Genomic DNA, 25,960 nt, shown 5'->3' on the forward strand with positions numbered 1-25,960 from the left:
CTGGATTTCGAAGAAGCCTATGGTAATTTAAGGAAGTCTTGCTTCATTGTTGTATGTTTTAATGTAAGACTAGAACTGGAATAAATGTCGTAATGTCTGTCTACCTTCACATATCTGTGCTAATATCTCCTGTCTTTCCTCCCCCAACCATTTTTCTTATTGGCTTTCTTCACAGTTTAGAATAGTCAAAATGGGCATCCAATCTGACTAGTCCCGGCTTGAATAGAGCTAAGTTAATTTACTCCGAACTTTTTCAGTATTATCACTGCCTATCCTTTTCTTTTTTATGATAATTTTTTTACAGGTGGATAATACATGTCTTTCTAGCTACAATACAGTCCATCTTATAGAAATCAGAGCCAATGAAAATTACCTGTCCAAAATGGTAAAAGATTTGAAAAAGAGAATTGAACATGTGGCAAAGAGCAGGATCTTATCATTTCTTACTATCTCTCAAGCTAATTGTAACTTCCCACGCTGTCAGATGGTCCCAGTGAATGCATGTGGCACTTTAGGAGTTTTCTTCAACCCAAAGTCAGATGAACAACCTTGAAGATAGCCTTCAAAATCCCAAACAGCTAAAGTATCAAATGAGGGGAAGAAAAGAACTTTAGACCACCCCGAACATCTTGCTCATCAACAGTACACCTCAGAGAAGATCTGCTTGACCATGGATGGAGCTAAGACTGATCCATCACTGTCACACTTGATTCAGTCTTTCCTAGAGGGGGTGGTTTTAATCATATTGGAAGTCTTCTTCACTCCTGGCCAAAGTACTGAAGCACAGCGTCTTGCCTTCAGTGTCTAGTAAGGGATGTAAAGAACAACTTGCCAAGACCCCACTTGAAAAGACCAAGGAGAGGTGGTGCCAATCCTCCCTAAATCCAGCCACTCCTGGCAGGTTTGTAGCACAGCTACAGGCACCCACAGGCCATGCCAGCATTCCCACCTCAATGCCCATCTCCTGCATTATTCTCCAGGCTCCTACAAAGCAGGCTGTTTCCTTGGAATGAAGATAGGAACACGATTCAACAAGAGGTAGGTGGTATCTGTCACAGGGATCAAATTGAGCTTGTGAAAGTCAATATGTTTTTGTTTTTTTTCATGTGTGTGTGTTTTTAACCTTATTAAAAGAAGAGAAAATGGAAGAAAACTGTCACAATTCCAACAATTAATTGTTTCAATGGGATGCTTATATGTCTTAATATCTTCATGGTTACAGATGCAGAACATTGGAATAAGAATATGTGAATCAGACAGGACAAGAACTGTATGGCTTCTGCCAATTTGACTTGTGGGCCAAATCCTGTTCTTGTTTTTAGGGATCTGGGCTCTGCCAAGGATGTGGCGAATTCTTGGATGCTAGAATGTCATCTTGCTCCATCTCACACCCTCAGGGAAGATTTAGGACACTATTGATCACGGGCTGGAAATGAAGGAAAAAGGGTAAATGGATGGTAATGACTGAGAACATTTTATCACAGGAGATGACAGCCTCTTGTCTGGAGGCAGAGGACTGGACGAGATGATTTCCCAGGAATTGGCCCGTTTCTAGGTTTCTATGGAATCAATTGCTCAGATGCAGCTGTGATTTCTGCACCTGGAGAATCAAAGGCCACTTCAGGTGAGGAAGAACGCCTCGGCAGCTTGACTTGTCTTTTTCTTTAATCACCGCTCCCAGGAGTTTGGGTGAGTGGGAAGGGGTCGAAAAAAGGATAAGTTAATCAACATTTTCAAAAAACGCATCTGTTCACCAAGCCTTAAAGAAAGAACAGCACACTGGGGAAAACCCAAATAAAAGGAACATTTGTACAAAAAGCAATTTACTTTGATAGCAATTTTCTCTAGTCCCTTTGCTCATATTCTTGATATCTGTGTTTGATTAAGAGCATTCTCTCTCAAAAGCCTCTTTGCCCTTCATCAGCCACTTTCCTTTTCTGCTAGTCTGTTTCCTCAAGATGCTCGCAGGAAGAAATATGGTCCTCCCACTGGGTCTCTGTAGTTCTAGAAAGGAAAGGTAAGCGGGGTATGGGGGGTAGTTACCAAGAGGGAAGGGGGTGAGGAGGGTACTGGCTCTTTTGTGGGATAGGAGGAATGTTTCTCAAGGCAGAGTGTGAAGCAGCACTCCCGAGGAAAGGGGAAATGGCAGCCATAAGATGGTGCACCCAGCTGGGTGAAGTGAGGGCAGATATCAGGAAACAGCAGGAGACAGGGACAAAGACTTAGAAGTTTACTTAAAGGGGGGAAAACTTGGAGAAGAACTTCTAAGACTCTGTTTCAGAGGTTGGGTGTGTTTGCGGGTGTGAGATGGGTTAGGGAGAATGGAATGGGCCACACCTCTGCAAGAGCACAGGCCAGGAATAGATAGATCTTACCACCCACGTGAGTTCTACTTTGAAACTTTTTGCTCACATGACCCTGTTTTCTTCTTGGCCTCTGTGTGCAGTCAAACTCAGGTCAGCTTGAGCTAACTCTCAAATGCTGTATTAGGATCAGTGGGGGGCCACCAAGTTTGCATTATGGTTCTCTGAGTGGGTAGGATACTGTCACAACTACCACTACTTCATTCTAACAGAAACTAAGCATCTGCCTTGTTTGGGATCCTAGTTGGCCGGATGTACACTCTCCAGTTGTTTGCCTGTATCACTGGCTCATCACTTTGGTGGGAACTCGTGGGGGCTTCTCATGAATGTGAAGATGTGGTACTATGAAATTTGGGGCTTCATATTTCCATGATAGACATCCCAGAAAGAGATGGCTGAATGACATCCTTCTTCAAGGGGCTGTCTTCACTAATCAATTAACCAATCAACCAACCATCACTTACAAAAAGGGCTTACCAGGGGGTCCAGAAACCACACTGAGGACATTGGGAAATAAAGATGTATGGGACCAGGTGTCTACCATCTTGGCTTTAGGTGTTATTGGAAAGCAAAGCCTCCCTATGCCAAAATAGCATGAAATAAAGGGAGGCAAAGTGGAGGGGTCTCCGTGCGCTGCTGGAGTCCAGGGGAAGAGACTGGGCAAATGAGATTAAGCCACTGTCAGCAGGGGACATGTGAAAGTGAGGAGGAGGATGCTTCAAAATTAAGGCTTCTACATGATGGGGCTGGGGGAGTTCTATCTCCTTATCTTTGATAGGAATGCTTTCCAATATGGCACCCGAACCATTTCACCTACACACCGGTCTCTTGGTTTTTGGCTCATATTCGTTTGTATGAGACTAAGGAATAAAAAGAGATTGTTTTGCTAGGCTACAAATCTTACAGCCTGTATTTATCCACATGAGAGTCTCTGCCCAGCCCTCATCTCTTCCACCAGCTGCTGCAGACCAGCACAGTGAGAGGAGGATATGAACTGGGGATGACTGGAAAGGTGTGGGACAGAGTTCGGGCAGAGTTGTCATTGCTTCAAAACAAAAACAACCCAACTCAACAAAACCCTGACCAATTTTCATGTTGAAATCGAAATCTCAGGCTGGAGAGTCCCCTTGTTTTCCCACGTGTCCCTTCTCTTTGCATGATGGAGACATAAAGCAGGTACTTGGTGAAGAGTGACTCAAGGCCTCACCCACATGCTGTTGCTCTGAATTTTCAGAGTGAAAGAGAGCTCAGTGGCTAGTTAATAAAACACCCATGAACTGTCCCGTTTCAGGAACTCCTTCACCTTAGAAGAGTCAAGTGTTCTCTGGTGTCTTGGTCAGTAGATTGCAGCACTATGGCACAAATGGTGAGCAGACCCCGCCAGTCACAACCGGAATCTCCTCTAATGAAATACATTCTCCCTGAGGGGTCTGGAACCCTGCCTACTGCATAAGACCACACATGCTATTCAGGGGAACCACCCCCATGACACTCCAACCTGCAGCTGGGAAATTCCCACTGAGTGTGATGTAGGTCCAACAAGATGCACTCTCTATAGTCCTTCCTCTCTTCCAGCCCTTTCCCTCTCCCTCTCTCCCAACACACACACACACACACACACACACACACACACACACTCTATTTATCTTTCCTCTCACCCTCATTTTTTCCTCCTTTCTTCTAAATTAGGACTCTTTGGGGGCTAGCATTCCTTCAATAGTTTGCTTTTCTGCAGTTTCTTACAGAAAACCCACAGCCTCCACTTACACCATTTGTTATACTGTGGTCTTCTGTGAGTGTGTTGGCCTTGACAGCATTCTGTTTACTTTCTGCATTATAAAAGGAGCTTAGAAAGATTGCCAGGGGAGTGAGCAGTTGCTCCAAAACACTGGCTTCTTTTAGATAAATAATTGAAGATGGTCCATCCCTGGGTCACTTGTACGCAGATCATTTCAGGACAATGGTATGCGTTGGTTTTCTTTGAAGAGTCCTTCCCATGCCAACTCTGAACTGTGGATTGAAAGGCCAGGTTTGCCATCTGGAATTCGTAGCAGAGACATACTGCAGACTTCTCGGAATGAGCATCACCCTGTACCCAGAGGGAGACGTGTAGCTGCCCTGGATTAGGATCACGTGTCTGCTCCTCCGAGCTTTCATAAGTCTCAGTGTGCTCCCTGCTCTAGAATTCTATCGTCTTTATGGGGAAAAATGAGAATGGCATGAGGGCCTTTGGATTGATAAGGCTGGTTGAAGCACATGAGGGGAATTCTAAATTAAGGGGCTCCATCACCCCACACTGCTCACTGCTCCATTCTTCAACCCAGCTCCAGCCTTTCCTGGAAGGGGTCACTCGGAAGTCATCTGTCTCACGGGAAAAGAAGACCATAGAAAGGACAGGCAAAGGGAACCCATGAGGCTCCATGTTTTCAGTATGTGCCCATTTGAGCAGGACCCAGTTCTATTAATTGGAGACCCAGGAACTGACAAAATGGGTCACTTGTGCTTCCCCTTACTTTTAAGTTGGGCTCAGAAAACTTCATGGAAAGTCAGCTTTCGCATGTTTACTTAGCTCACCAAACTTCAACCAGCCTTCAAAGGATGGAAGAGCCTCTTACACCTCGAAAACCACTGAAATCATTCATTTTTCATAGGTACCAGGTTATCATCGCTGCTACTTTCAAGATGAAGTTGAAGAAGGAGGGCAGAAAGATCCAATAAGTCATCGAACGCATCAGCAGCAGAACTGAGATTAAGCCACAGATTTTCAACACCTTGTTTGGGGCCTGTGATTTATTTAGGATAAGCTCTTGGCCACTTAGAGCCTTTGTTAAATTTGATTCCAAGTTCCTGAACCCCCTGAGCCAGCTAAATCACTGGATCGTTCAGATGGGAGTAGCCTTCAGAAAAATTCTCTCAGCCATTCTGTTTTAATCCCAGCAGGAAACATCACTGAGATCTCAATAAACCAGAAATAATGAAGGACTAAGGAGATATTTCTTGGCACTTCAAAATGTTTAATTCAGTTTAGCATTTACTATTGGCTGAAGGTCCTCCCTCCCTACCACACTTAATTTCCCTAATTCAGTTAGTTCATCCCCAGTTGCAGTGAGGAGCCAAAAGTTCAGATGTCGATCTAAACTTTGCCAAGTCTCCTCTGTTAGAAAGTCAGGCTACTTGAGAGCGGTTCATCCCTTGCTGGGTTTGGCTTGAGTCTTGAAACCCACCAGAAGATCCTTTATCATGGATTTTTATCTCTTGAGCTACAGCCAAATCTATACAAGGTCATGGAAAAATAAGTTTTTAGAGTTTTTCATGTGGTTTCAAGTGGGAAAAGGGAAGGGGGCTTAGTATGAGATTATTGGTAGAGTGTGATCTTGAATGTAGTCATTATTTTCTATGATTTTTAGTTGAATAATGAGAAGAAAACACTAAAAAGATTTGGAAATTCTGACTGCAGACAAGAAGGCTGTGTGAAATGACCTAATAATACACTCAAGTGTGGAGGCGGATGAGCTAAGCTGGGGCCAGAATGCCTCCACTGAGTCCCAACAATGGCATGAAAAATAGGAGAAAGGCAGCCAGTGAAATGTGTAGCTATAAAGACAGGCTTCACAATTGTGCAGGCAGGAAAACCCCGGCAATACTGAAGGGAGAAAGTTCTGGAATCTCTCTCTCTCTCTTTTTTTTTTTTAACTCTGTCTTTGAAAAACCGAGAGCAGTTCTCTATCCCTATAAAGTAGATGGAACAAGAAATCGGCTCTTTGCGCTTCTTTTCTCGGTCACTTTCTAGGAGGGTATGAAGGTGGGAGAAACACAGCAAACTTCAGGGAAAAAAGTGTTGTCTCCTCTCCTTTCTTATTTTTTTCCACAAGATGTAAGGGGAAAAAATTTTTACAACTTTATTTTTCTGGGAGCTTTTCCCAGTGGACTTTGACATTTCTCCTCTCCTGCAGTCCCAACATGAAGAGGTGCACTGTGATGGTTTAGATATGAAGTGTCCCCCCAAAAGCTCATGTAAGACAATGCAAGAAGGTTTAGAGGTGAGATGATTGGGTTATGGGAGCCTTAACCCAGCAAGTGAATTAATCCCCTGATGGGGATTAACTGGATGGTGACTGTAGGCAGGTAGGGTGTGGCTGGAGAAGGTGGGTCATTGTGGATATGTCTTTGGGGTATATATTTTATCTCTGGAGGGTGGAGTCAGTCAGTCTGTCTGTCTATCTGTCTCTCTCTCTGATACTTCCTGAGCCACTTTTCCCTACCACTTCCACCATGATATTCTGCCTTACCTAGAGCTCCAAGGAATGAAGCCAGCTTTCTATAGACTAAAACTTCTTAAACCATGAGCTCCCAAATGTTTTTCCTCTTCTAAAATTGTTCTTGTCAGGTCTTTTGGTCACAGCAGTGAAAAAGCTGACAAAAACATGCACATAAGACAAGTCACTCTGGGAGTGGTTGAATACAACCTTGGTCAAGTGGGAAGATGGAGTTGAAGAAATAAAATTATATTGACTTCATTTGTGAAAACTTATGACTTCTTAAAGACTGGCCCTCTTGTTTTGTAGGTCCTTGAAAAAAACTTTGTCCTCATGTATGTCACCAAGAGATTTCACTATACTTGAGAGCTGGGCTCTTCTGCACACAAAAATAAAAGACTCTGTGATATGATATTACACAGGCCAAAATGGCCTCTCTCCACTCATTCAAGAGATGGTTTTCCCCAGCAGCTTGCTGGTGGCCAAGGACGGCGAACAACAGAATGCTGCCACTGGCTTTAGACACTGTGAGAATGTGTCTACTTGGAGGGTGTAACCAATTAAGCATTTGTGAGGGAATCTGACCCCTGATTTTCTGGGAGGAGGCTTTGGTGGAAGGAGGGTAGTGAGAGAGTGAAGATGCAAAGGAGAAGAAAAGGGGCCACCCAGACAGGCAGAAGGTGCAGAAGTTAGAAGGTGGAGATCGAAGATTGATTGCTTCTGGTACAGAGGCAGGGGTGGAGACCAGGTCCTCCTTGGAAAAAGAGTTGGGCCCAGGGTCCCTATCTGCAGTTGCAGAGCCAGAAAGTGATGATGCACTTGTGGGTCCAGGGCTTCCCATGGACACTACTGTTAGGGTCATACTCTTGGTCTACAGTTGGCCTTGGGCTAATGGAGCACCTTTGGGGATCCTTTGACACACCCATGTTGGCCTCCATCTAAATCCTAATGACTGTCTTGCTCTTAATACCACCTGAGACTGCCTTGGAGAGATGATGGGGAGATGCACACCAGCTGCTCAAGTCTTTGTGACACTTCTTCCGGGTCCTTGCTGGTAGTAAGCAAACACAAAGGGGAGAAAAGGTCCTCTGCCAAAGTGAAGCCTTAATAACCAGCAGATCAGCTGAGAGTAGAAGACTTTGGTCAAGGCATCCTGTTAATGAATTCTAGGGCTAGAGTAAGGAACTGCTATTGTCGAAAGCCAAGGCCTGAGATACTATGATTCCAGTTCTGTATCACAGCCTTTGCTCTTGGGAATGTTAATTATATTAAGAGATTAATTGTGCACCATTTTACAGAGAAAAAAAAAAACACAAAGCATTTTGTGTGTGTGTGTGTGTGAATTGACACCTCTGGTTCTCCTGGATCTCACACTTATTCTTGAGTAATATGCTCAGGTCCGATGCCTAACAGGTAGTAGCCCTAGATTTTTTGGAGGTCAGAGAAAGCCTGCAGAACACATATATGGCTGTAGACACTATCCATTCTGCTCAGTCAAAGTCATATTGTTATGACTCTTTTGTCTCAGCACATAGAAGTCAGTGCTCTTGTTAGAAATGGTATTTTGGACTAAATAGCAGGTCTCTTGGCTTCTCTGCTATTCCTTGCTGGAGGGGTTGGAGTGGGTTGGTAAATATGCCTACATATATAAGCATCCCACTAAAAAACAAGTTCGTTGCTTGGTGCTTTTCCTTTGGTCACATTAGTCCTGAAACTCCTTGGAAGGAAACCAGATCCCTCCTTTTCACCCAGGAGGTCTGGTCCTCTCAGAGCCAGTGTGAGGGCCTGGGTCACAAACACCCCGAGGATTTGAGACTTGTTCTTGGCATGTGGGTCTACCTGTGGCTGCTGTAATCATTTGGTCTGCAGCACAATGCTGTGCACTGACCTTAAAGGATGTTTTTTACATGAATTTTTTAGTAGAAAACATAAATAAATAACAGCAAGGCACAGCACAGTCACTCTTTGGAGAAACCAAGTGGAACTCATTAATCATGGAAAACAGAACTCTGCCTGCTGAACCCAGGGACAGAATTAACTCCTATGCTCCAGTTGCCACTTATAGCCAGGCCCATACTCCTCAAAAGTTGACAGTTTAAAAATTTTAAAATGTCCTTGGGAAGTACTCCCTGAGTGTAAAATTCCCTTTAACTAAAACTGCCCAAAGTCTTCTCTTGCAAGCACTATGCCCACTTTAGAGACAAAAAGGTTATGTGGCCTGTGCAAATGTGGCAGGGGACCTACATCCAGGGTGTCCACAGTTTCTGGACATTCTAAATAGAATAGAATAGAATATTCTCCTAAATAGGGACAGATTCACTTTACAAGACAAACCTCAGCCATTTATTTGCAGCATCTATTAAAATGAAAATAGAATTGCCATTTGACTCAGAAATTCTCTCCTAGAGAAATAGGTGCTGAAAGAAACAACTTTAAGGATGTTCATTACAGTATTCTTTATAATAATAAAAAACAAGACACAACCTGAATCCCCACTCACTGGGGAGCAGTTAATAAACCACGGCACATTAACAATATAGAATGCTATGCAACAGCTCAAAAGGAGCGGATAAGTGTGATGGTGTGTACTGACGTATCCTTGGGATGTCAAGTGAAAAGAAGCCAGTTGTCTAATCAATAGAACAAACGCTATGATGCCATACATATAAAACAAAAGCCAGATAAACCAAACCACATAATTTGATATGAACACATATGTTTGTAAATGTATAAGCAAGCCCAGAAACCAGGCTTCAAACTATCTCTGTGGTGACCTCTGGGGTCAGTGCGACTGGCTAACAGTGAGATGGACTTGTTCTTTATTATTATACTTATTGAAAATCTAGTCATGTATAACTTATGAATTAGAGAAAGAAAGAAACCCAGCCAGTTACTATCCTAAAAGTTCCTTCAAGGACCTTTTTTAGTATCAATAGTCACTTAGGCAACAGGTCTACAAGAAAAAGCACTTTTGCACACATCACCCTGTCCTGTCTCCAATACCTCCGTTGCTGACCCTTGAAATGGTCTTTCTCATTTCTTGCTCCATTGTCATGGAAATTTACTTTAGGTATTTTTTTTTCCGTCTCAGAGGTCAGTAGCAGAAAATCCCAAGAGAGATGTTTTTGGGTCTCTTGTCCCCTGGAATTCGGGGGCAGGATGGCTTCTGCTGGTGGCCCCAAAGCTCCTAGAATCTCCATATTCTACCTCATGCAAAATGGAGTTTTACTCTTGGTGATTTCCCAAATCTTGCCACTTTTCAGTTAGGTTTGGGGCCAAACAGAACTCCTCTAAGCAGTCAGTGCAAACATCCTCTGGCTGAGACTTGTGGTCAGATGACTCCTAAGGGTATGGGTTTCAGGTTGAGCTGACCCTCTGTGCCAGTGCACCTGACCTCTGTGATGCTAAATTACATCCTACACCATTCTTAGCTTCTAACTTATTATACAAGGCAATTTCCCCCCCCTGCTGATTGTAAGATCATCAGCTGGTGTTCCCCTCCCCCTCCTTTTTCTCTGGCTGGATTTGTTTTGTGTTTTCTTTGGGCCATCACTGAAGGGGATGAAAGGCAAATTACAACTGTGAGAGCCCCAGTGCTCTGCACAATTAAAGAGAAAAAAAACAAGCCTGTACCTACCGATCTGCAGTTTGGCTCAGATGTGCAGCCCATAATGCAGACAAATCAAAACTTCAAAATGAAGCTCTTTTCATCACAGATTACAAAAAGGCCACAGTGTTTGTGCAAAACAACTGCAGAGACCGTGAAGAGAGGAGAGAAAAACAAACACATTGCCACATTGGCTTGGCTGGCCTTCGGTTATCTGGGTTAAGAGGGCAGTGGTTGAAGAAAGAACACACATTTAAGCCATCATAAAGGATCAGGTAGGAACACAAACAGAACATATGGGGACATCACATCTGGTATTTATGATCCACAGAAACATAATTTCTGTAACATTTATGCTTGAGCTCAGTCTGAAACACGCTGAAGAATGTTTATTGGCAACCATGCTGTGTTCAGTGTGTAAGATTGGACTTCTAACTGTCTTTGCCTTTTCTATGAGAGAAAGAGTGCCTCTAACATAAGGTCTTGGGATCAAGGTAGGATCATTCCCCAAAGTGGCTCCCCAAACAGTGATGCTAATGAAAAACAAGCAATGGCTAATTTAATTTCAGTCTGGCAAATTTGGTCCTTGGTCAGCTCAGGCAAATGTTGACTGAGCCTGGGTCTTTGTTTGAAATAATCACTTCTGAGATGCTTTTGTTTTATCTTTTACTACTGGGAACAAATGGTTTTAAGGAAAGCCAAATGTTATTTAGACAAAATGGGTAATTGTGCTTGGCATTGGAGGAAGAAACAATGCTCTAATCATGGACATTCTACTCCATTCTCCTGCAGAGGACAGATAATGACATCTGCACTGAACCATCTGCGCTAATAGTTTCTTGTAAGATCTGAAAACAGAAGCCTGTCTCTAGTAGAACTTGGACAGGTCTTACAGCTATAAAAAGCATTTCCTCCCCATCTAGGTTCTAATAGAACCTAGAAAACAGGACCTTGGCAGAGTAGGGACTTTGGGGCATGTATTTTTTTTTCCCCTCAGGATCTTTCAGGATGGTCCCTGAACACCTAGAGAAGGGCCCTGGGTTGATGAAAAACTTCAGCTAAACCTCCTGAAAGCTGTGCAGTGGAAAATCCATTTGCAACCCATACTTGACCCTACTTAGAAACCTTGAACCACTCTCTTTCCTATCACTGTTTTTAAAATTCCGCTGTGATTAAAATATTTTCTAGAACTAGATCACTAACTATTCAAAACTATTCACTAACTATTCAAAAGAGAATGACAAAAAAAAAAAAAAAAAAAGTTGTCAAATAAGATCAGGCCTTTTGAGTAAGTTTCCCTAAGTACAAAGTTTTAATGGAATAAAATGTTCTACTCTGATAGTTCCAGGTTCGTGATAATCAGAAATTTATCTTTATTACCTGCTCAAAAGCAAAGTCTAGAATATCTCTGAGCCCTGAACATGCTAAAAGTTCCTGTTTTTTTCCCCTCCCCCTGGGAAATCATTCATAAATTGGAGATCAATGTCCCTGTGAAAGTAATCATCTGGTAGGTGAGGAGTAGGATGTTGCTGCTTCATCTCCAGAGGAAGGAATCTGTCTTTGTAGAGCCAAGTACATGATTCAGCTTAGCTGGTCCCACTCCCCCTGGGGCCTTTGGAAAGTAGAGTCCGATCTCCAGGGATTTGCCATCAAGAGAAAATTTTGTGGAATCACATTTAGCAATTTAGCACTTAGCAACTTTCACAAAATCCCACACCAATCATAAAAGTTGGCTCAGCTGTACAAATTGGATAAAACTCCTAACAAGCAGTAATAAAAATAAAAAGAAGGAAGAGCTGGCATTCAGCCTCAAGGAGAAAACCCACCTACCTCCCACAGAAATGCCCTGTAGCTCAGAAGGTGATGTGTAAACTTTAGAAACATCAATTTGTTCCAAGCCTACGCTTTAACTTTGTTCTCACAGGCAAATGGGGGGGAAAAAAACCCAGATGTTTGTATAAAAATATCATCATTTTATTACATTCCACACAATACATTTTCAAATAGTTTTCAACGTCCACAAGTTATTTTGACACACAGGCAACTGAGCAAATGCAAGGTATGTCACAGTTAGAGGGAGGGGGATAAGAATAGGAAGTAAAAATCTTTAGGTTTTCTTGTTTTGTTGTTGTTCTTTGGTAATTTTCGATTTTTTAGGTGTTTACTTGTCTGTTGGTTTCATTTTAAAGACTGGGTCTTTTTAAAGATAGGGTATCAACCTCAGAAATATTATTGGATTTCCTATTCTGGTTTTAATCCCAAAAATGTAGGACAAGGGGAAAAGATGAGTTGATTTTATTTTCAGCATCCTGTTTTGTCAATGGCAATGCTATATATATATATTTATTTTACTGCCTTCACCAGCAATTCGGTGACAGCAATTGCTAGCATAATACCAAGGAAGGGACTTTTCACCCCAGAAATAAGGGCTTCCCTCCTGGAGGTGTCGTCATGGAACCTCTAGTAAGGCAAGAGCTTTACCAGCCTGAGCCAGACCTTGGCCTCACTCACTCTTTCTCTTTCTTTCACTCACTCACTCACTCACTCACTCATTCATATTTTACTAGTTGCTATCACCTCTTTTCTTCAGAGAAGCAACACCAAACACACGCATGCATCCACCTGTCCAGTCTATTTTTCTTAGAAGAGAGTGATTCTTCCCCTCCTCCATGAAATAACAGAATTTTGCTTTTTAAATCTGCAAGGCATGGCATTTTACAGAAGAGCTGCCCTTTTAGCATAGTACCTGGATAATACTATGAAAGCTGCTAAAGTGGAAAGAGAGAGAGAGAGAGAGAGAGAGAGAGAGAGAGAGAGAGAGAGAGAGATCAGTCCTCAGCCGAAGTGGATTCCCTAAGAGTTGAACAGCCTCATATTCTCAACTATGGCATGTACACACAGATGATGCCACATGGGCATTGGGAAAAGAGACAGCAAGTTCACATCTTCTTTTAAGGAAGGGGGAACCCTCAAAGGAAGGTGGCAACACATCCAGTCACTACACTGGCTGGATTTTCCAGGGGCGGTTTCTTGCTGCCATGCCCCATGGGGCACCTAAAAGAAGGGCCATTATTCTGAGGGATGCCGGGCCCCAAACACTCAACTGGCAGTGGATCCCCATAATAATAAGCCCTCAGTGACTGGCTTGTTAGTTGTCCCAAGGCATCCTGAGCTGCTGACCCCTCCTGCTCCTGCTTCCTTCTGCATCTTCAGCTGGGGTTGGACATTTTTTTTTTTTTTTTTTGAAATCTCAAGGTAGCCATGCTCTAGCCTTTCATCTTGCTTTTCTTGGCAGGGCTGCTGTGGTTGAGACAGAGTAGCTCTTTGAAACAGAATAAGAAGGGGAGAGCACCGTTCTTTCAGGAGGATGAAACGAACCAGATGGGAAAGTGGAGTGTGTATGCTGAAGGGAGCTATCTGGATATTCTGTAAGAATGCTAAAAGGCTCTCTCCCAAGCAACCAAAAAAAAAAAAATCATTAGTATTTTGCTCTCTTTTCTGTACCTGGAGGCTTGCATCTCAGGCAACCATCTTTGGAGAGAATTTTACACTTCCCTAGTGGATTCCTAGCAGGAAGGTAAAAACAAATGCCCCTGAGGCTGAGCCCTAGTACACTGGAAATCTTCAAATACACATTTTCTATCGGTGAAGCTGGCTTCATTATTCAATCCATCATCATTTTACAGAATCATTAGGCAACTGTTTTTTAACATCCCTTTCCTTGCGTTGCTTAGTGGGCACAAGTGGGCAGCAATGGATATACCTTTATTCTACCTCCTCTCTGACCATGCAGCAACATCTGGATATGCCAGGCCAGCCTAGGAGGGTATGTTTGCCAGATGCCATGAATGGTTTAAGGGGTACCATGCTGGTACATTTAAACAAATGATTACTTTCTATTCTTTCATAATATTTAAGTAAATCAGGTGGACAGCCTTATTTTTTAGCGGCTATAGATTCAGGCACACATTAACACCATGAAAAGAAAGCAAGTGATCCCCCTTTCCCCCCATATTTTACAAATGCTATTACAACGACCAATATCATACCAAAGAATACCTTCTTCCTCGACCCCATCCCACGGAGGGCCCCACTAGGACACTTTACAAAGACAACATTTCAGTCTTTCTTTCTCCTCCCTTCTCTCCTCCCCCTCCTCCTGCTCTGAATTTGAACAGACTACTGCTTTTCCTACATCGGTCCCAGATTTATTTTTTATGACTTATTCCACACTTGGACTTAACTGATAAAAGCTAAACATTCATCATGAGCTTCTCTTTTATAAGGCAACATGAGCCAGGTTTGCTTCAGGGCTGGAAGTAGAGATGGTTCCACATACACTCAATGGCTGTTATCTCGTGACTTCAAAGATGCCGGCAGACATGGCCAAGGGCTCCTGTCTGAGTGCACTGGGGGAACCTTCCTCTTGGGTCAGGTGGGTTGGGGATGGGGATGGGGATGGGAAGGGCCACACTACATTCCATGTGGCCTCTATTTCTCTAGGTATCTGGAGATGACAATGACAGCCAACAGAAACCCAGCCAGAGCTAGATAAGGCAACAAAAAGCTTCAATCTCTTCTCCAAGTAAACAAAATTTGTACAGTATATTATTTTCTTGAAAAATGCACCCCGGGAGAAGTAACACAAGAGTAATGGGGCACTCCACACACACCCACACACTCCCCCCACAAAGAACCATTCTCTCACACCCACACACATACCCACACACAGCTATTCACATGGCGAGTGTATACTATGTACATACACACAGAGCCAGGTTCCCCGCAAGACTCCTGGCAGCCTGCCCACCGAGAGGAGGGATGGGATAAGGCAAGGGGAGAAACAGGAACACCAGTCTCTGGAACAAAACCAGCTGAGCTTTGAGTTGTGAAGTGCTTAGGGGTGATCTCTTCTTATATTCCAAGATGCAGCATTAGAGTTGGGTTTTGTTGGTTTGGAATCACAAACCAAAACAAAACAAACAAAAAAAGAAAGAAAGAAAGAAAGAAAAAGAAAGAAAGAAAGGAAAAAGAAGAAGAAAGGAGAGGAAGAAAAAGAAAAAAGGAAAGGCAGACAAGAAAAACCAAAGCAAAGGAAAAGAATCCAAGGGGCGTGGAAGGGGTGGATGGAGCGCTCCGGGTCGGGGACAGTGGGAGGGAGGTCTGGGAGTTCACACAGAGACTAGGCGAGGAGAAAAAAGTGCAAAATCGAGGCAACGTGTTTGCAGTCTTTCTTGTTTGTTTGGGTGCTGTTCTTGCTTCGGCCCTCAGCAGTGCGAGCCGCGGTCTTGCTCTAGCTTAATGGTTAGGGTGGGCTCCACCGCCAGAGGGGCCCCGTTGGTGTAGTGGGAGGTTTTGTAGGTGATGGAGTGATCGGTCTTCTTGGCCGCATAGCGGAACCGGTGGTAGTGGAGCACCAGGGCCAGCGCGACGGAGACCAGCACCAGCACGGCGCCCCCGGCGGCCATTACGTAATACCAGTAGGCTGGGATGGGCTGCACGGGCACCGTGTCCACTGTGGGCTCGGTCCCTGGCGGGAGGGTGCCCCCTGGGGGAGAGACACAGAAAGTGTTGCTAGGCTGAGAGCATGCGCACTACTCAAAAACCAATTCAAAAATAAATAAAAGAGAAAGAGAAGAGAGAGAAAGAGAAACACATACATGCTTTGGGGCGCACGGGGAGGGTCAGGGGGCTAGTGTGTGCTGCGCACTTTCAAACCATCGCTATTATCTTCTACTCATCCCCTTTATGAGATAGGTAGCTTACACCCATTTTACAGATGAGGCTCAGAGAGGTTAAACCAATATCCAGTTGGTGAGTAGTATGGATAACAAAGCTATTTTTTCCTGTTTATCCACAATTACTCTATAAAATAGAGAAGCATTGTCATTCTCCGTCTCTCTCTCTCTCTCTCTCTCTCTCTCTCTCACACACACACACACACACACACACACACATGCAAATACACACAAGAAAATGATGCTGAAATGACTTCAGGGTAGTTTATCTGGGCAGATTCCTTCCAGGTTGTGGAAATACCATATTTGGTCTGGCTGGCCAGCTTTCTCAAACAATGTATTAATTAGGCTGGCTAGACTTGAAGGTAAATTCCACTTTGGCTTGCCAAGGCTTCTGTGTCCATTGAAATCGGCCTGGTCTTGTCTAAACAGGTCAATTACCACTGTCAAGCAATGACTAACGCATCTTCATTTTTTTTTTTTTAATTGGATGGAGGATTTACAAAGCAGATTAGAAGGGAAGTTGCAACCAAAAAATGTGGGCACAAAGCGATTGCGGGCACGTGAGGGTAAGAGTAAGTGAGAGCAGAGTGAGATCCTTCTCAATCATGGGAAAGACAGAGCAGGGAGGGGCGGGGCAGGGGATCTAGAAGGCAGCCACTTCACTGGCGGCCTCTGGTTACCATGGAGATGCTGTAGTAGATTTAAGCCCAGGGTAACTCTGGGGGAAAGACTGGCTAGAGTCCCACTTGATGCAAAACAGTGCTACAACTTGATTCTCCCAAAGATTTACATCAGTTGAGAGTCTGGCCCAGAAAGGGACTAGGCGCCTTTGAGTTTGCCAAAGCCAGACAGGATCTTTACTTCTGAAAAACGGTGTAGGCTTAACCTAAGAAAAATGCCTCTCTAGATTCTTGCATTGAGTGTTGGTGGCCAGAAAAATGTGTCCTCTCTACCCATAGGGGACTCCAGGAGGGGAGCCATGGAAGGAGACCCTCCTGTCTCTTCATGTGTCCTACTCTGTGAGGAGCACCTCTGCCTGGGATGTAGTCAAGGCCTCGTTTATATTTCCTGTCTTCCCCCATGAGACTCTGAGCTCCTCATGCCGAGGAAATCACTCTCGATTTGGTGTTTCCTGAGGGTATGTGAAAGAGGGCACCCAAGGAATGCTCAGTGAATAAAATACGAGTGTGAAACAGACGCCTCATTCTGAGTCAGTGTTCTGCAGTTCCAGTGGCCTGAACCCTCACAAGCCTCTCTTTTATTTGGGAATAGCTGAGAGGTGTGTCAGAACTTCTAACATCTTCTCAGAAGGGACAGAAAAATGAGACATTTCCCATGAAAAATCTTTCAAAGCCTGCCCAACTTGTCAGCTCTTGGTCACCACTTCCTCTGGGTTTGGGGATTCCCTTCCACTGAGGTGCAGGTTCCTAGTGCCTCTCGGGCAGAAAAGATCTCATGGTCCCCCAAGACCTCTTTTGCAATCTCGTCTTCTCCCACATGATCACCTACTCTCTTTTTCTTTGTCCTTAAGCTTTTTCTGTCTTTTAACGATTTCATTATTGTAGCTATGAAAGGACGCTCTGTCTCTTTTATGTGTCCTCGCATTGGAAATTATGAACAGAATGGAGACAAAGAGAAAGCAAGGCGCTGAAAACAGTTCTGTTGAAGTGGCCAGCTTGCAAGTCACAGTGAACTGGTGTCAACTCTGGATTCAGGTCACCAGGAGTATCTGCTGCCTGGCAACCACCCTGCTGCTGGATTTTCATGTGAGCTCACAGAATGCACGGGAAGCAACACAGTGCAGGGTGGGCATGGAGTTCCTCAGAGCCATCACTCTTCTCCCCACGAGGTATCCCCAGGTTTGCCCCTGATTCTGACTTGGCTCCATAGTGAGGGCCATCCTCTAATGAGACTGCAGCTTGCCTCTCAGAGAAAAGGGAGGTGGTAAATCCACGGTGATTAAGTTCCCATTTAAAACACCTGACCAGGCCCCAAAGGCAGGAGCACCAATTTTTGTCAAGCAGAACATGGTTTCAACTACTCATGTTCCCTCTGTTATCACCAGGTGGTCTCAGTTTAAAGGTTTACTTTCCTTCGGTCAAAATGCTGGTTTCCAACATTAAATACACCAGCCAAGACTCAAAGTGCTGGGTCTGAGACCTTAATGCTCCTTTTGGGTACTGGGGGTTGAACTCAGGGGTACTTGACACATAAGCCACATCCCCAGCCGTATTTTGTATTTTATTTAGAGACAGGGTCTCACTGAGTTGCTCAGCACCTTGCTTTTGCTGAGGCTTGCTTTGAACTTGAGATTCTCCTGCCTCAGCCTCCCAAACAGATGCAATTACAGGTGTGTGCTACCGAGCCAGGCCCTTAATGCTACTCTTAAAATGTTTCTGATGATAGAGGCAAAGTTGGGGCGAGTAGGGAGAATCTTCCTGCTTGCTGGGGAAGGTTAAATATAACATGTGGGTTATATATTCAGAACCAGATTGTGCTCTGCCTTTGAAAACAGACTCCACTTTAGGTATAAAACCATCTTTCTCCTTTCCTACCTATGCTCCTTCCCCTAAAATTACCAATATGTAGAAAACATGAGTGACAGAAGCCATTTGGGTACATTATATTGGCCCTTTAAACATTTTCCTTGTACATGTGTTTGCACACATGATAAACCATACTGTGTGAGTTTGTTCTTTTAATACTAAGAAGATTAGAAAAGAGAGGATACAACAATGCTTTCCTCATCCTTTAATGTGCAGTTTTGGGGTGACTTGAAGTTTGGGGGGGCCAGAAGTTTCTTAGAACATTCTCTAGCTAAAGAGAGTCAACTCTCAAAGGCAGGTGGACTGTGCTGTTTGGACTGTGGCTCAGCCTTGAAAGGTTGTGTGCTGATGAGACTGTGGTTTACCAGTTACAGAGAAGAAGGTGATAAATCAGTTAGGGTTCAATCCCTACCCAAAGCAACTTCCCCACCAACAGTAGCTGTTCAATGAATGCCAGAAGGATGGATGAAACAGAGGATAGATGGACAGATAGATAGATTGATGGCTGGGTAGAAGGATGGAAGAATATATTTTGGACCAATGTTCAGACTCCCTAAAAAATGTTGATGACCTACTCCTGGTACTTAAAAGAAATTATTCTCAGAAAGTGCAAGAGATTCTGCCTGTGGTGCTCCTATGAGGAGAAGGATAAAGGTCCCCACTTTGGGCAGAAGACACTTATACTAGGTGCCCAGGTTAATGAGTAGCTCGACTTTAACCCCACTAGTCCCCTCAGCCCTATGGGGTGACTAGGCCATTGTTTTACAACAGAGGACCCTGGGTGAGGGACCTGGGAGAGAGAATGTCCTTGAGACTTCAGCCTTGCACAGGCCTGATGACATGCTCCTAACGTCCCCTTTGATCATTCCCACTTCTATCACTTACTCTCATCATTTCTTTTTCTTTGCATTTGGATGATGCTTTCAATGCCCCAACTATTTTTCATTAATTTCCACCCCCAATTCTCCAAAAAATTTTTCCGTTGTTTGAGATAATGAGAAACAGATATGTAAGTAGTCAATAACTCCAAATGTATTTGCACGATTAAGCAGGCTCCCAACTGGAAAAGTTCTGAGCTCCTCAGAGAAAAGCAATGTGAATGCAAAGAATTTGAATTCTGAGAAGCCATGGATAGGCAAAAAAAAAAAAAAAAAAAAAAAAAGAATTCACACATTAGGTCATGTTCCTTTCGTTTCTATTTGCAAATATGGCTACCAATTTCCTAAACAATTTGGAAATGTGCCTGTCACAAGAGCTGGAATGAGCAGACATTTTAATTTTTGTTGGCCATTGGTCTGTGGTCTTCACATGAACCTTTGTTATTCCTCATGATCAGCAAATGGGAGACATGAGGACTTGAGAGGATAAGTGATTTTCTGGTTTCACTTGGTAAAAAACTGAGGAGGGCAGAGTAGCCCACAGTGAAGCCCCAGGGATGGCTCGGTGCCCTCAGAATTGCAGGCTTCTACCAAGTGGCAGCCAGGACTGGAACCAGGTGGTCTGAATCCTCAGCCTGTGCTCTAACCCAGGGGTCAGCTAACTACAGCCTAATGGGCCAAACCTGGCGCACTGCCTGTTTTTATAAAGTTTTATTGGAACACAGCCATCCTCATCTGTTTACCTATCGCCCGCGGTTGCTTTCGAGCCACAGTGAGAGCTGAGTGCTTGCAGCAGAGACTGTTATGTCCTTGAAAGCCTGAAATATTTACAGGAGGAATTTGCAGGCCCCTGTTCTCACCAAGCAGGGGTGGAACCCGAAGCAGCCCTCTCTCCCCCCTTCAACTCTGCCTGCACCCGTCTAAGGACTGCGTGTCTCAGTCAAGCCAGGTTCCCATTCAGTCCCTGAAAAGAGAAAGCATCTCCTACAGCTGTGTTCATGGAATGCCACCCGGACCTGGAGTAGTCACCCAGGTTCCCCAAAGAAACATTTTGAAAGACACCACTGGTGAGTCTTCTCGCTCAGAAGAAAAGGCTGTTTGCGCATAAGAACTGTTTTAGGCTTGGCCTGTCTGAGGAGTCCTTTATGTACCTGTTGAAAATGAAGTGTTGGCGAAGAGGGCCATTTCAAATAAAAGGTTTATTTAATTTGTGCGATTAAACAAGCAACAGAAAAAGGTTGGCTCCTCTAGAAAAGTTTATAGAAGATAGTAGAAGAATGTGGTCATGCCCTCTGATTTGTTTGGAGAAAGGATCTTAAAGTACAAAGCATCCCTGAGGAATGACTCTTTCCATTTGTTTTATGAGACATGTATAGAAAGGATCGCTGGGGGTTTTCAGTGAGCTGGCTGAAACCATGTGAGTCCCCCTTTCTGTCCTCTGTCCCCCGTCTGTCTAAAATGCCTCTAAATTCAGAATCCTGGATGGCTGGTCTCGGACCCCTTTCAGTTTTCTGGGGGCACTTATGCTACCTTCTTTCAACTAGGGCTTGACCTTTGTGCTCTTAGAGAAAAGAAGTCAACAAAAACCATTTTCTTCTGCCCTTAGACCTCAGCAGCTGTTTAGATTAACTGTAAACTTGTGGGGAGGGGAGGTGTCCAGCCCTTGTGATAGGCAAGGGCAGTGTGCACAAGTCAACTGCACAAAGAAATCTGTGTCCCTTGAGCAAGGATGGCTGCCAAGCAGTTACGCGGTTCACACTTCTGATCTCCATCCTTCCCTGCTCAGCAACACCTAGCCTTAATCTGGCAGCTGGAAGCTGGGGGGTGGGGAGGGGAGGAGGATTCACACACCACAGCTGCCTATCTGGAACCCTGGCAGGGTTTAGGAATACTTCTCTGCCTCTCATCAGAGGACTACGTGCAAGCATAGTGTTTAACCCTCTCTGTGTTTCAGAAGTGCTTCTAGTAGACAGGTTGTGGATCCAAGGAGAAAGGTCATCTGTGGTCCCGCATCCTGAGTTGGGGGACTGGTGGCAAAGACTCTGGGAGGCAGGTAGTAGCAGGGTGAGGTTACAGATGGAAAAAGAAGTGAAAGCACAAAATGTCTATAGCTACTGCTTATAAAAAAAAATTAGAAAAACATGCAGAGATTGGCCAGTATGTACCAAATAAATAGAACTTAAAACCTGAGGCAGACACAGTATCAGCTGCCAGTCTGCTCAAAGAGGTCTCTTTTAAGACCACTTCCCTCTCTGTCCATGAGACAGCCTCAACACTCATTTTCTTCTGGTTCTACCTGGATGAAAACTGCAGAAAGGTACTCAGTGAAACCCAAAAGATGGGGCACAGCATGCTCACAAATGATCTGAGACACAAATCCATGTTCATGGCCATCGACAGGAACTGTGGATGTTCCCTTTAGCATCCATCAGTGTAAGACCAAAATTCTGAATCCTCCACTCCAAGGACCACCTTCCACAAGGGCAGCCCTGCTTTGGAGCTCCAGACCCAGATCCCTCTGCTCCTCTTGCCAAAGCCCACAGCCTCCAACAGGAACAAAATCTCTGGTCTTCACCGAGAGCTGATAAAAACAACCGCCTGGTCAACAACTACAGAACTCTTGACTATGGACTTTATGTACTTTTACTGGTTTCTTTATTTTTTTTTCTTTTATTGAAAAAGTATCAGTAAGGAGGAAATAATCCATCACCTAATGACACCACTTTTCAATCCTTTTTTTCCCCTTATATAGTTTTTAATTTGTTAAAGCTCAAATCCTAGAAAAAGATGCACGATGGCATCATGTTTATAGCTACTGCTTATAAAAAAACAGAAAATTAAAAATTAAAAAAGCATACCCAGGCTACATTGTTTAAGATTTGACTTATAAGAACAACAAAAAGGGCTTTTAAAAAATCCCATGACAACTCAGTTTATTCATTCTCTCTTCTCTTTTCTGCCTTCTCTATGGTCCTCTTTTCTCTATGGCTTCCCTTCAGTACTAACACACCCTGATACACAATCTAAGTGTATATAAAAAGCAGAAAATCCAGGTGATTAGAATAAAAAGGCAATGCTGCGTGGCAAGAAATCAGTAAGAAGCAGAAAATGAAAGATACTTGGAAATATGAAAGATCAAGAATACCTAATAAGCTCAGATCCAAAGACTACTTTTATTGTATTTCCCTAAAGATTTACTGAGTATACATTGATCTCTCCTAATGAATGGGATTACTTCTGTCACATGGTTAATTTATAATGGAAAAGAAAAAAAATCAACTCAAAAACATACTAACAGTGTAATTGCCTATTGTTAATGCTGTTTCAACATCAACTTTCCATATCTTGCCTGCCCAGACCTGACTTCTCTCTATTTCCCCTTGAACCGAAAGACTGATTTTTTTTCCCCAACCAACAGAGGGTTCCTGCTGTTCTGCCCTCGAGAGGAATAGAATATGTGTTACTATGTTAGAGGGAACACACATCCTCTTTCTCTCCCAAATGGAAGGGTTTGCTTGAGTAAAAGTGCCCACAGAGACATGCTGAGATCAAGCAATCCTCAGCCCAGAAGAAGCCACCCCTGACCCTTAGATTCTGGCTACCAGCTCAGAGCTCCATGTAAAATGTGCCATTGTGATCAAAATCGTCCCTTCTTAACTCCAACTCTGATTTTGATTGTGTTCCTTGGCCAAGTCTCTGTTCCCCAAGACTTGGTTTCCTCTTTGCCAAGATGCTTGCCATCTTCCACAACAAGCCCACCAGGAGCACACTGGAAATTCTTACCTTCAAACTACTAAGCCCCGTGTTTATTTTGGCTAAATGAGCACTGCCGCTTGGATAAGATTTTATGCATATATTTTGTACAAGCAAACACAACTGGACCGTGCAGCCCTGCAGTACACACAGCTTCAAGGAAAGCACTTGCGCCTGGCCTGTTTGTTCTCTTACAGAGGCAAAGCCCTTAACCACCGTACTTGTCAGTCATGACCTGACACGGTGTGCACACAGAACAGCATTTGTGGCACTTGCCAGCACACCTTGACCCAGTCTTTCTGGGAGCTTTGAGCCTCAATGACTCAAAGAAAGTCAGGTGAAATAACATGAGCAGGATTCACTTCCCCAGTATGAGCATTACCTTGGGTCCTGAAGGTTAGACCTTGAATTCAACTGTAATCCAAGTCGTTCAGTTTGGATCTCAGCTTTCCTTCCAATACTTAGGACTTGCATTCACATAAATCTCACACCCGGAGAGCACAAATATATGCACACAAATACTACTAATACTTTAAAATGTGGAATGCAGAGTGGCATGAAGTTTGGGGAGGTGAGGAAGGATAAGAGAGGAAAAAAAATACATTTTTTTCATTTTCTTCTCTAGTGTCACTTTTTCTCCTTCCCCTTAGAGCTCTGGGTGCTGAGTGGCAAATTAAGTGAGATGATTTGAAGTCCGGGAATATACCTAGGTGGCAAACCAGGAATTCATCTCTTTCTAGCCAGAAGCTGGACAGATTAACGAGAGTAAAGATAACTAGTCTAGACATGGGATATAAAAATGGCTGTCCTTATCTCTGAAATGCTGTCACCTATAGGGTTAAACCCAGCCAGTACAAACAGGGTACAGCAGCCCTCAAACTGCAGGCAGAAAACTCTCTGTCATTAGGTGGGGGTCAGGGTCTCCAAGAGTGCTTGTCAGGCCAACTGCAGGGAAGCATTTAGAGTGGCTCCTAAGTGTTTAGCATTAGACATTTAGCAGTGTCATCAAGGTGGACTGCAAAGTGGGTGAGATGCAGACCCGCTGTATTACCAAAGCACTGATAGAACTACTGCCCAAGATTGGAGGACTTTTTATTTTCCTGGATGAAGCAAGCATCCCAAATTATTTCTTTGCCTTGCTCTCTTTACTTTCTTAGGGAGAAAATGTCCTTTTCTGTTTTTAAGTCCTGAATTTCAAGTGCTCTAACTCCATCACCTATGTGTCTCCTTAGTCCCTTTACAAGACACCAGTTCCTGAATCTGGCAACTCTTCCTCCTCACGATTACCACTCCTCCTGTCTTTCCTAACACCCATCCCTCACAAGACTGCCTGCCACTGCGCCTAACCGGGGGTTAATTGAGACTGCTGCCTTGGTACCCTGGAGCTGGAAAGAAACCATCTTCAGGCTAAAATAAATCATTGCCACCTCATTTCACTTTTAATTTACTACATTTTTTTTTTTTTTGGTTCTGGTTTCCCATAGCCTCTTCTTTCTCGCCTCTCCTGCATTTTCAGCTTCATTGCTCCCCGTTGGACAATTCAAGGCTGAAAGGTTTATCTGTACCCTATTTGTCTCTATTATAGGTTTCTAAACTTTAATTAAACAAGAGACAGTGAGGATCTCAATCCGTGAATCTACAGGTGTTGCTGGTGCCATCTAGTGGTGGGAAGGTGAGGCACCTATTTGCTCTTGAGAGCTCTGTCAAATTTGGAAGTTTACTCCCCCACCACCAAATTCACATCACAAGGGGGAGGGAAAAGGCATGCAAAAAAAAAAAAAAAAAAAAAAAAAAAAATTTATTTTTTTTTTTACCTTTAAAATTCTCACCTGCAAAAGCTGAGATGGGTTCTGGAAAAAAAAAAACAAAAAAATTTTGAGTTAGATAAAGGGAAGAAATAATTGTATGAATGATGACAATGACAACTTCCACTAGGCTATTTGGTAATACTCCATAGAAAGTGCTCCATGTCCTCTACATGTTCTGTCTAGCATATCATCATCACGGGGGTTGGGGTGGGTAGAGAGGATTCTCAAAATTGCTTTGGAACACAAAGTCCTTCCAGAGTAATGGGTCCCAAAAGCATTGTAATCAGTCACTTACCACTGATTACTTTCTCAGAGCCAGGATTACTTTTAGATGCCCGAGGTCTGAGAGTTGCCTAAGGGGACTGGGGTGGTCCCAGTTGCTTCTGACATCAGCAGGCATGCACAAACCTAGGACTCGTGGGCCAAGAAAAGGACTTGGTAACTCATTACCACTACTCTAGTCCTGTTCCTTCTCAGGATTCCTATCTTGCTTTTGGGAGTGCCCATGACTCTGATGAGAGATGGTCAAGGTAACCTTGGGGTGGCCCCTGCTATAGGAGGAGGCCTTGGGTAAAATGTATACCCTCAGGAAGGCTGCTACCCTGCATTTCTGACCAAGGTGACCATAATGGTGTCCCTCCCATGTCGGTCACCTGGTATGCAATGTTTTAATCCTATAGCTCCAGGACTTGGGCATTACAGGTATTAGTTTTAAAGCAAAATGTGGCATCTTATTTCACATGCCATACTTTGCCCTGCAACTCATTCACATAAAAGAACTGCTTGGTAATTGTATTATCCCTCTTATGTACCACGTGTTCTATTTTAGCTCATACTGAAGGCTTCCATTAAATCATCAAACCTTTCTGGCATGTAATTCTGACTGGCAGTTGCTCTTGTCCTCTAGCATTTTCTTTGCTAAAAACTGGAGTCTGATGATGGGATCTCGGCACCCTGAATCTTCATGTACTTAGTGCACATCTATGGCTGATTGGGAACAGGGACACA

At 43.8% G+C, this 25,960-nt stretch overlaps 1 protein-coding gene across 3 annotated transcripts in view; it reads right to left on the bottom strand.

The window, feature by feature from the left end:
* Nrp2 (neuropilin 2) overlaps positions 1 to 25,960 on the bottom strand; it is a 115,489-nt gene that overhangs the window by 6,270 nt on the left and 83,259 nt on the right. Inside the window, exons 15-16 of one of the 3 annotated variants that reach the window (XM_071618877.1) lie at positions 24,974 to 24,994; positions 13,004 to 15,774 (exon numbers count right to left, since the gene is read on the bottom strand). In XM_071618877.1, the coding sequence (XP_071474978.1) occupies positions 15,494 to 15,774; positions 24,974 to 24,994 (302 nt within the window). In that variant the 3' untranslated portion in view covers positions 13,004 to 15,493. Of the gene's footprint in view, positions 1 to 13,003; positions 15,775 to 24,958; positions 24,995 to 25,960 lie in introns of those variants that run through there. The other 2 variants (XM_071618876.1, XM_027941935.3) reach the window with 2 other exon arrangements.

This window comes from Marmota flaviventris, chromosome 11 (assembly GCF_047511675.1).
Source record: "Marmota flaviventris isolate mMarFla1 chromosome 11, mMarFla1.hap1, whole genome shotgun sequence".
NCBI lineage: Eukaryota > Metazoa > Chordata > Mammalia > Rodentia > Sciuridae > Marmota > Marmota flaviventris.